The 12,043-nt window shown below is 37.0% G+C and overlaps 1 protein-coding gene across 1 annotated transcript; it reads left to right on the forward strand.

Moving 5' to 3' along the window:
* The first annotated feature begins 3,081 nt into the window (after positions 1–3,081).
* Positions 3,082–7,994, forward strand: LOC140236610 (ZP domain-containing protein-like). Its single transcript, XM_072316533.1, has 5 exons — positions 3,082–3,276; positions 4,643–5,043; positions 5,600–5,699; positions 6,363–6,555; positions 7,828–7,994. The coding sequence occupies exons 1-5, from the start codon at positions 3,082–3,084 to the stop codon at positions 7,992–7,994; spliced, it is 1,056 nt and encodes a 351-aa protein (XP_072172634.1).
* The last annotated feature ends 4,049 nt before the right edge of the window (positions 7,995–12,043 follow it).

The raw sequence follows: 12,043 nt of genomic DNA on the forward strand, positions 1-12,043 counted from the left end.
CTTAGTAAGTAGTATACGAATGTGTTTACGTTACTTGGCACTGGGCTGTCTAGGCAGGGTAATTTACCGAGGATGTCACATCAAACAGACATTTTCTGGTCAACCCCTACGACTTTCATTACTATGTATACATTAAGAAATATAAAAAAAAAATGATTCTCTACTTATAAATGAAAATCAAACAAAATTAGATGAAAACTACAGGCTGATCAACTTCCAGCTAATGAACATGGGTTGTTCTGTTGTACAACAATAACATTGGTATTCTACTACAGTGTACAATAGTACAATACAGCTCTATAAGACTATAATAAAATAACTTTTGCCCTAACCTGTGAGACAATACAATCATTAAAAAAAAATCTATAAGATCTTAATATACTTCAAGGGAATACATGTGAGTAGTAAACTTACATGACTCTGTAAACTGTCAGACGGTCTTGCGTTCAATGTTATTTACAAATACATGTGAGTAGTAGCTAAACTTACATGACTCTGTAAACTGTCAGACGGTCTTGCGTTCAATGCCATTTACACGTCTCACTCTCGCTGAACAGCATTGCATTACGTCATTTAACAATCTAAAATCCATTTTACGATTACTAATACTCGAAGCCATTGGCTCCATCTCTTGATCCGATCGGTGGTCGCTTCAGAACAAAAGAAATTGCAGCCGCTGCCCCGTGTAACATTTTGCTTGCTTAATATAAAATGGCATTAACAATAAACATTGTCATTTTGTCCGCGTCATTATCATGCTTTGTTCTTATCTTGCTTGATTTGGTTTTCTGCCCCTAACCCCCCCCCCCCCCCTTACCCATTTCCGGGCGATTTTTTTTCTTTTTTTTTTTACGTTTTTTTTTCCTTCTTTTTTTTTCTCGGTTTTTTTTTTCGTTTTTTTTTTCGTTTTTTCGTTTTTGGCGCCCCCAAGGAGTGGCGCCCGGGGCACGTGCCCCCCTTGCCCCCCCCCCCCTAGATACGCCACTGTTATCAGTCATTCAATTTCGCGTATGGGCAGTCAAATTCCTAACATGTTCATTCAAATTAACGTCATGTTATTTCTTTTTTTGAAAAGGTGATAACATTAAGACTTTTTGTTTCATCCACTCACTGTTAAGCAGTAAAAGTAATTTTTACCATACATAACTCGGGTTTGTTGTTCTGTAGCGCGCCTTTTCTTTCATATATGTCATTTTAGGCCTACATGTACCAATACTACAGATTAAGTTCATCTTCTTACAGTCATAACAGCACAAGTTAGATAAAGACGTATTTCTCAAGAAGACAGAAAAAGAATTATAGAAACATTTGATGATCATTAGCTTGACTTCCGAGAACTGGCCGACACACTCGGAATAAAGCACTCAACGGCCAGATAAGTTGTGGCCACATGATGCACTAAATCTTCAGACTGGAAGAATCACTAGGCACATTGAAGAAAAGAAAAAACTGTTGCCAAAATCTCTCAAATAAGTACGAAAATATGAAATGTAATGACGCTTGCAAAACAGTAACTGCGTTGACAAAAAAAAAGAAAGAACCAAAGCATAAACATGCGTGCTAAATTGAATGCAAAAGATGTTAAGTTGGATGCCCAAAAATGAATTTGAATGAACGAGTGCGGCATGTCCGTGATCACGTGACTATATCATTCTAAATTGAATGAACGAATAACGAAATGGTGCTAGTTTTACGAATTTCAATTGAAAAAGTGTTAATTAGAATGACGCTAAAGGTAATTTGAATTCTCCAAAATGAATTTGAATGAAGAGATCATAAAATTGAACTACCGAACATGTCATCTACGCTAAATTTGGCTAAATTGAATACAGCAATTAGGAATTGGACTGACAAAAGTGCGAAATTGGCCGGGAAAACCTATACTATAGTATTCCTGTTTAGTTAGGTTATTAAAGTCAGTTTGTATTAAGTTATACATCATAAAGTCAGTTTGTATCAAGTTACTCTTTTGGAATGTAGGTGTCCCTAACTTTAAACAAAAATTTATGTTGATGTTTTTGTCGGTTTTATGATGCAGGGTCACAAATGAATTATCAAGACACTTCACGTTTTGTTTGATTCTGTTCATGACAAAGGTCTTTTGTCTTTTTTTAATGTAATTAGTGGTTACCGAGTTTGTAAGACCGACTTACTCTCACACGCACAAGCATGCGATTTTTCTTTGCTTTTTTTTTTCAAATAAAGAACGGTTTTCCAGACGTGTTCACGTTTTTTATATGCAAGCGTATTACTCAACAACACAAACGTATATCAGTATGATTTCCCATTCTTATCCTATTCCATGGTCGCTGAGACGAGAGTCGAAATTAAGAGTGTGAATTTATTCCTTTCAATAGCGTACGTTTTTAACTGTGATGCTTTTGATAAAGTACTTCAATATAGATGTTTAGCTATCAAAAAAGGGTAAAGCAATCAAGATTTCCCTAGACGGCATTCCTATAAGACGTTTTCGTCTAACTTCCAAGTTGTAAGAAATCTCATACTTTGAAAATCACCTGAAAAATTACAACTTGTTTTACTCAAACTAAAGACAAAATGATGAGATGAAAAAAAGTCATGGATGTGAATTTGAAAAAAAAAAACCAGAAAATGCTTATTTATTTAATTTAGCACAAAGATTAGATCTGTGAAGGGGTTGTTACCAATAAGATTTGGGACTTTCTGAAATCTCATGAGGTCAAAGTAAAAATTTTACAATTATGCATGACGCCAGATTGTAGAAACCGTGAGTCAAAGTCTTAAAACCAGTCATTTTTCACTTAAAAGTTATGATCGCCCCAGAATTATGGTGCGCCACAGGTTTCCTGTTCAGTATTATCAGCCCTTCGGCAATGTTCGGACTTCGCTTAATTCAAATTGGTATCAAATTTTACAGAAAAATATTGTGTTACTTATATTTATTTTGCATATTATTAGCTGCGTGTATAATGTCCCCGAGATTGTAATTTCTGTTTCGAAGCTATAACACCCTTGAAGTCATACACGGTTAACCATAATTTAAAGTTACCCTTAATTTTTAAGATCGATTTACATTCTTCGTGAAACACATCCATGTCGAAGATGTATATCCTGTCTTCAGATACCCAGGTTATATGCACCAGCTTCTCAATGACGGTCTTTATCGACAAAAGCCTTCTTTCGGATGACAGTGCAAACAACGTTCATTTTGAAGATGAGACTTGCGGTAGCTTCGACTATGACCCTGAATATGTGGCGCTTAACACGAGCTATGACATGTGTCGGACTAAAATGATGGTAAGTTTGTCATTGATCAATTTTTGCGTGGTGATGAAACTGCAGCAACCGGCCTTTGTCAATTATTTATGTGTAATAGTTGTCACTACTAGTACCTCTTTGTGCAAATATGGCACTTCGATGGGGGGGGGGGGGGGGGGGTTCGACTTTTTCTGCTATATTTATGTAATTTTCAATAATTTGATACCTTCTTGATTTTTCTGAGAGGCGGAAATTGTCAGCTAAACCAATTCAGTCAAATTTGATTGTCCATTATTACTGCGGGAAATTCGTTGCCTTTTCGTGCATGCACAGAACATATCGCTACACACTCTACTAGAATCCATGCATAGATCACAGTTCAAACAATACATGGACATACAAGAATTATACAGCAATATAATATATTATAATTATCAGTATCAGAGATAGATGGCATTGGAGGGAACATTGAATCCTCCTTGTTAGTCAATTTACACTTTGTTTAACAGATAACGTGTCCAGTGAATTGGATAATGGTAACTTCATTGGTCTTATCATGCTTGATATGACCTAAGTTATGACACAGTAAATCGCACCACGATGTATTCTGATTTAAAAGTTGAAATATTTGTGTATCAAGGGAACCATCCTTGGTTGGTTATGTACTATTTATCTGAACGATCTAAATATGTCAGAATCGGTGACTCTACCTCTGGTAAAACCACAATGAAGTTTTGTCTACCCAGGCATGAACGGGTTCTGTTGGATGTCCGCTGCTTTTTTTTTCTCTGTATGCTTAATATAATATGCAACCAATCAGTGAAGAATTTTACAAACAGTAGTTATCATTAGTTATACAGATGATATATTATACAGCTCTGTTTTTAAACCAATTGTAAAATTTAAAGAGTGTATTTTATTCATACCAGAAAATCTGGCTTACATCTAATGGCTTTAGACTAAATGATGATAAATCTGATTTTCTTTTTGTTATTGGGTTCAAAGCACGTGCTAAGTAAGATTGATTGTCAACCATATCCATATCGATGTCCATATCGATAGCACATGTATGCTCCTCTCACTTTGTGAATTGCATGTTATGTAATCTATAATATTTAGAAATACTGCGTTCCTTATGAATGTATGTGTTTGTGTGTTTGTTTGTTATTGTTTTCCCAGTGGTAATGTTTTGTACATGACCACATAACCGTATAGTATTTTTTTTTCTTTCTCGAAGCACGATGACCATCACTTCATCAAACGCAGTGCAGCTCCTCGATATCTTTACTGAGACTCGACTGTCGTAAAAAGGCCAATGCTCGTAATAAAAGAAATAACATTTCTTTGATACTTGTATGATAAGATATTATATCGTGAGTGTATCATCGTTCCTCTTTGAATGTAGGTGACGGATGACAAAATCATCTACTCGAACGTTGTGACATACTACTCTGCTCAGGCCATCAACGGGACAGATATCACTCGTGATAAAAACCTTCAGGTATCGGTGCAATGCGAGCTAGATCGACGACAACTTCTTGAGGAGAACTACCTCACAGTCACTGGCGTCATTTCATACAGGGAAGCAGGTTTCGGGAACTTTTCCCTCAGCCTCGCTCGCTATAGGGATGATTCTTTTGACTCGCCCATCGTCGACGACCAGTCCGAAGTCGAACTGGGAGACCCGCTATATTTTGCTGTCGAACTGCTGTCTGTCCGAGGGCTAGCCGTGTTTATTGAGAATTGTTGGGCCACTCCGACCCCGTACCCCAACAGCCACAAACGTTATGCATTCCTCACAGACGGGTGAGCTATTCGTGTCTTATTCGCTGTATAAGACTGACCAAATTGAATGTTGTCACAAATAATCCGTATACAGACAGCCATCCAAGATTTGACGTTATGATGGTTCAACTGACTGTGCGAACAACATTCCACAACATTCCTCTTTCTAAGCAGATTTAAAAAAAAAAAATGATAATTGTTGGAAAGGTGAACGGTTAGGCTTGATGTAGTTAGGGTTATAGAATATGGTAACAAATGAATTAAAGCACAAAAATAATTATTTTTGAAATGTGCAAAGAAAGTGAATTTATTGCTCCGTTAGTCATGGGGACCTACAGTTTCATTGAACATAGCCTGACTAGATGGGCATGATGACTTGATTGAAAGGTCCCAGAAAAAAAATCGATTGTTAGTGGTATTTTTTATTGAAATAATCTTGTTCTTATTTACTGTGAAAAAAAAAATCATGTTCCTGGATATTTCAGTGCAATAATGTAATTATTTGCGGTTGAAAACGATGTAGATAATGGGCATCATTGTTATTACCATCACCCTATTCCTTTCTATTTTTTTTAAGATGTGAAGAGGATCCGACCCTCGAGATTATTGATCACAGCGACCCGTCATTTCAGCCGTTCATCATTGAGGCATTCACCTTCATCAAGGAAAACCCAGAGGTTAGTGGCAGATTAATGGCCTCCGCCTTCACAGTGGGACAGTGGTTTTCGTTGTGTGTGTGTGTGTGTGTGTGTGTGTGTGTGTGAACCTTATATATTCATTTATATATCATCTATTCAGTGATTTTATCACTTATTTGTTTGCTTTGTGAAGTGTGATAGTCCGAATGAATCTGCTAAGAAGCATTGCGAGTAGTAACTTCAACGTCCAGTTCTCCACTGTCAAAACACAGTCCAATAAACAACATACACTACACCATTTATGGTATGACTGCACGTACCTATTTCCATTATAATCAGATGTTTGTTCTTGCTAAAACATATATATAGTGTGTTTGCTGGTTTGTGTGTTTTCAAGCTGAATCATAATTTGGCGACAAGCCAGAACCATGCTTGTTGACAGTCTTTGTGAGAGAATTAGAAATTCTCACCCATTCTCACCAAACCTCGCTAAATTCTTCGATATAGATTGTTTTGTGCTACTCTAAGATTTCCATTCGTAACAAATACTAACAGATACTTAAATAATGCATATCCTTGAATGTTGTCGGTAGAGTGAGAAAACGTGTGAGAAAACAGCCATCCATAGTACATTCCGTCTGGTTCCTGTTCGCAAGCAGAACTTTCGTGTTTTTTTTTTTCATGTTCATTTGTTTTGCAAAGGTCTTCATTCACTGCCAGGTGCTGGTGTGTGACAACGAGGATCCAACATCGCGATGCGTTCAGGGATGTCAGTCACGCAATCGTCGCAGCGTCCGACAGCCCCGTGGTACGAAGTCCGCTCCGCATCTCATCTCGAACGGACCTCTCTTCCTCAGAAGGGACGGCACCTCTCACATGGAAGATAACCCTCAAGGTAAATTTTGTCGTCACGTTTTACCACGGTCAACGCTGTGGCCATCCTGAAACTATTGATATTGCCGCATGTGCTAATACTATTATTGTTGTTATTATTATTATTATTATTATTATTATTATTATCATCATTATTATTATTATTATAGTTATCATTATCACTATTTATTCGGCTTTCAATCACAAATATCATATTACATGTTTCGAAATCAGAACATACATGTACACTGGAGTGGTAAGGGTGCACCAGGTTGGGCAGCCCGGGTCTGGAAAGAGCCAACTAAATGACTTGGGCCCTCAGGCCATCCTCCCCAACCGAACTGGTGCACCCAAAACAGTCAGTTTACAATATAAAAAAATACAAATTTCATTAAGAGGCATACATAAAAACAAAACAAAACAAAACTGTTGGTCTTTAGCTGCATTTTACAGTGAAGATTATGGCCTTTCTCTCTAACATAATAGGTAAAATGTTCAGGTGACAGTTTGATATGGGGACTACCACATTCCACATCTATTAACATTACTAGTCTCTTCCTGTTATCTTTGTGTTTTGTCTCCAAATTTAGAGCTTACTTCACTCTTCGGGAGATTCCAACAGTAGAAACATATTGGTAAAAATGTATGTCAAAGGGATTTAGGCTTCAGTCCCCGTCGTGTAGTTTTTATGGTTGTTGTTTTTCTTGTCTTACAAACAGAGTAAAATCTGACTAATATATCACCTTAATCTTATTTCTTTTTCCAGCACACGAAGTGATAGTTTTCATCAAATCAAAATTTCATTTCGTGTTCTGCATCACCTGTTGTGACTATAACTAGTGCAAGGTTATACAACATTAATACTAACAATAAACATTTTCCATTATGCCGGCGGGGGGGGGGGGGGGGGCAAATACATCACGAAGCAGCATATCTCTGGACCCCATTTCATAAAAAGTTGATACGATAACAACTCTTGCTGGAATGGCAAATGCCATGGTAACGACAAGAATGCAGCTTCCTGATTGGATGTTACTATGGAAGTTGACAATTCAGCAAGAGTTGACATCATAACATCTTTTATGAAACGGGGTCCAGATTTCATGGTGTCATTTAAAGTTTGTGATGGTGCATTTCCCTTGAAATATAATAGAAAGAAAGACAACGATTTCCGCTTGTCTGTGATAGAAGTGATTCGAATCTCTTTTTAGAATTTATTTTTTTCAAGCTGAACGACATTCACTTCGATTTCCCACTTTTCCCCCCTTTTTTTACTGTCATTTATACCCTACAGGAGCTCAGTTCAATTATCTCATAATTGGAGCCGTTGTGGGATCTTCGGTTGCTGTGGGGTTCATGATGGTCGTTTTGATTGCCGTGTTCGTTATTGTGAAGTCAGTCCGAGGTCGTGCTCGAGGCGACTATGAGCGCTTACGTATGGATGCAAAAGACAGCGAGTAAACTTTTTACGCGTTCTCCCTTCTTAATTCAGAAAGCACGTTATTCAAAATTATCATGTTTTTTTCTGTTTTGCAACTTACCTTCATTGATTTTTTTCTGCTTTTTTTTTCTTCAAGAGAACATAAAAAAACCATAGAGTTTCATAACTAGTCATTGATTAAAACTAAAGTGTTAATTAAACGATGTTAATTAGATTTCAGCCAAATTCTCTTTTGAGCTTAATGTGTTAATCGTTAATGTGTTATGTTCTGTAAAACGTGGATTGACCCATTGAAAAATCATTCTTTGTCGAAGACATTGTTCAACATTGTACATTGTAATTAGCGGCAAAGGTATTGCAATATACTGCTGGCTGCACTGTATTCACTGGTATTGTGATATTCAAAAGAACACCACGCTCCGCAAATAAAATGGAAATTATGAAATCACGTAATAACTATCAAGCGGTCGTTTAACAAGATACGATTATGTTATTAACCTGTTTTCATGGTTTTGAAGGTTTATTTCATAGAATAGGAAAAGCTCGTTTACTCAGATTTGTTTTCTTACTTTTACTTCCTTTTGGCATTTATAGTGCTTATAGTGCTCGTTTTCATTTATTAAGCAGAGCTTTTAAGAGTATTTTTCCTCTATGAAATGAAATATGCGTGAATGAGAAAAACAGACGTGGAGAACAGGAAAAAACGAATATACAGGGCATTGATGGACACAATCAAGTAAACTTACAAGTTGAAAACTTCTACAGAAGAGAAGGTATAAAATAAGCAAAAATAGCTTTCAAAGATGCTGGTGATTTGTGACCATGGAGAGATTTAATACTCAGTAGTTATAGTGGACATCCATAATGTAGTTTTAGTGCATCCGTTCCATTGTCTGTAGCCATGTTCAAATCATTATTTCATTTAACAGCATTTAAGCGAGACAAATTAATTTGCCTCTACAGTGGGATCATCTGTACCCCATGGTGTCAGGAATCTGAAAGTTTATTCATTCATATGATATCTGGAAATCTTCTTTCTTTTTTTTTCTAACGAAAAGTCTGGATTAAAAGAAAATGAACAAAATAGGCTCATCAGTTTCTTGCGAACAAACTCTTTAAATAGTTTGTGTTATCATTTAATCCTTTTTCCCAGTCACGCTATGATATCATCATCCATTTTATAGTCATATTTTGGTATATGATTATTCATCGTAATTATTGTATTGTTTCACAGATTCATGTAATTCAACAACTATAATACCCCGTTCACTCAGTCCCCCTGTCTAGGAGGACCTCTAGAGGACATGCTAGATGAAAACTAGCTATTTTTTATACAAACTCAGTGGGTGGTAAAAGAGACCCCCGTTCAGAGTCCCCTTGTTGTCTAGAGTGACGTCCGCATACATTTCTATGGAAATCAGTGGAAGGGTATTTTTTTCCACCATAAACAGTGCTTGTCACTGGAAGTGTGTGCTGTGTTTACGATAGTCTGGTTTTCAGACCATTTTCTCACACTAATTTCATTTTCAGAATATTTACTGCTTCTTACAACAAAAGAAGTAGCAGGTTAAGCTGATATGCCTTATCCTATGACAAAACGGTGACTTCATTAAGGGCGGCAACAAAATCCGCGGAGGGTGCATTTTGTAAAAGGAGTACAGTTGGCAAAGGGTCTGAAAACCAGACTATGTTCACTCCGTGTTTGTGCCGAGACCGTTCACAGTCCCCTCGTCCTTCGTGAACACAGCACAATTAACCTCTGAGGTTGTGCTAGGCTTGTGCTAGTTAGTCTAGCACGACATTCACGCTAGATTCACGCCAGACTCACTCCAGACTTGTGCTAGACGCTTACGCCGTGACCGTTCACAGTCCCCATCGTCTGACGTGAGACATAGTGGGACTGTGAACGGGGTATAATAGTCATTAATGAGAAATGCACACCATTATTAGGTGATCCGAGTATCCTCTCGGATCACCTATTGTATCTGTACGGATTCTTTCTTCTTCTTCTTCTTCTTTATTTCTTTCTCCTCAAATCTTGTGCAGAGGTTAACTCAAAAAGTCCCCTACCTATCACTTTCAAACTTATACCATATATGTATCATGTCCTAAGGACGACAGATCTAGTGTATCAATGTGATCAGTTAACCGTGACGTCATTATGACGTCATTATCTAAAATCACGTTTGCATCAATATCTCATTAATGGAACGGAATTTTCGAATGAAATTATGATATCATATAGTTCAAGTCAAGGTCTATTTATATAATTCATAAAATTTAGTCACGTTCATAGTAAACGAGCGCGTACGCGCGCGTTGAAATTTTAACATGCTCTAATCAACCTCAAAATTGTTTTGCACACGTTTTAGGTCATTTACAGCATTTCAAAAAAAATCGACGGACGCGTACGCGCGCGTGCACATACGCTCGCACAGCTCATATGCAATAGAAATTTCCCATTTTATCGCACGGATCGAATGTCTGAAATGTCAAGGAATATTTCTACCAAGTTTCAAGTCGATCCGACTCAATATGACGTCATACGGGCCCGTCAAAGTTGAAATTCCGCGCGCGCGTCAATGGCGATATACAGTGCAACTACGCCAAAAAATCGCCAATTTTAAATCCGATTTTACTCGTCAGGATGGACGGTGACCCCCCATTTTCTTTACATATTCTAAAAGCTGATGAGTTGTACATGTCATTTCATGGGTTGGCGATGCTGAAAAAATGATTAAAAGATATCAAATTTCTTAATAAAGTAAAAAAAGTAAATTTTCAAAATGACGTCATCAAATTTCAAGTTCACTCAAGCGTATCTCACTTATTCTTCAATTGATTTTCGTCCAAATTTCAATATGTTGTAGCTTATTAAATGGTCTTTCAGTCATATAATAACAACATTTTGATTAGATGACAGCATCATCTCGTAAAAAGGGATTGAAAGTAATCTTGTCAAATTTGACCAGTTTACGTGTTATCTCTATGGGAGTGCAGTTTTTCTGGAAATGAAAACTGAAATGACTATTTTTATCGAGCACTAGCTCACTTATGCTTCGGTGAATTTCTCCGATATTTTAGTATGTTGTAGCTGAGACTTTGGGCTATCGTAAGTGTGCCCTTCGTTTTTTCAAAAGGAGTCGGCATCACGTCCAAAAACTTGGTTGAAATTAAAGCTTATCTTCGATGTATTGAAATATTTCTTTCTTTCTGCAACTTTCTTTGCAATAACTCAAGAAAAACAGCCCCTACCACCACCATATTTTGCACATGTTTAGTTCATGTCACGTACATTATTTCACAAAATAACAACTACTTGATCAGACACCATCTTGGGTATGTAAATTAGGGTCAAAGGTCATAAATGTTTCATCCTGTATCTTGGTGAATACATGTCCTATCTTTCCCATATTTTGCACACGTAAAAACCATGTTACAAGGATCATTTCACAAAATAACCATTTTTGGCTCAGAGGCCATCTTGTCTGTGCAAAGTGGGGTCAAAGGTCATATGTACTTCCTCCTGTATCTTCGTTATGACGTGTTATCTCTATGGGGGAATTTTTCTAGATGTGAAAATTGACATGATTGTCTTTATCGACGACTAGCTCACTTACCCTTGGGTGAATTTCTTCCAGATGTTAGTATGTTGTAGCCAATTTAATACTCTTTAAGATTTGTTCAATCAAAGTTTTAATCGGATGATGTCTTCACCTCGTGAAAATGGATATAATGTAACCTTGTCAAATTTAACCAGTTTACGCGTTATCTCTATGGGAGGGAATTTTTCTGGAAATGAAAATTGACATGACGGTCTTTATCGAGTACTAGCTCACTTATTCTTCGGTGAATTTTTCCCAGATTTTAATATGTTGTAGCTGAGACTTTGGGCTATTGCCAATATTCTCTCCATTTTTTCATACGAGGCCGAGATCACGTCCAAAAACTTGGTTGAAATCAAACTTATCTTCGATGTATTGAGATATTTCTTTCTTTCTGCAACTTTCTTTGCAATAACTCAAGAAAAGCAGCTTCTATCATCCCCATATTTTGCACATGCTTAGTT

The sequence above is a fragment of the Diadema setosum genome, chromosome 13 (genome assembly GCF_964275005.1).
Source record: "Diadema setosum chromosome 13, eeDiaSeto1, whole genome shotgun sequence".
In the NCBI taxonomy this organism is placed as follows: Eukaryota; Metazoa; Echinodermata; class Echinoidea; order Diadematoida; family Diadematidae; genus Diadema; species Diadema setosum.

Excerpts from the sequence above, each read along its gene's own strand:
- LOC140236610 (XM_072316533.1), top strand. The coding sequence starts at position 3,082 with ATGTATATCCTGTCTTCAGATACCCAGGTTATATGCACCAGCTTCTCA. Across the intron at positions 5,044-5,599 it reads TATGCATTCCTCACAGACGG|ATGTGAAGAGGATCCGACCC; the intron begins GTGAGCTATTCG and ends ATTTTTTTTAAG. Across the intron at positions 5,700-6,362 it reads TCATCAAGGAAAACCCAGAG|GTCTTCATTCACTGCCAGGT; the intron begins GTTAGTGGCAGA and ends TGTTTTGCAAAG.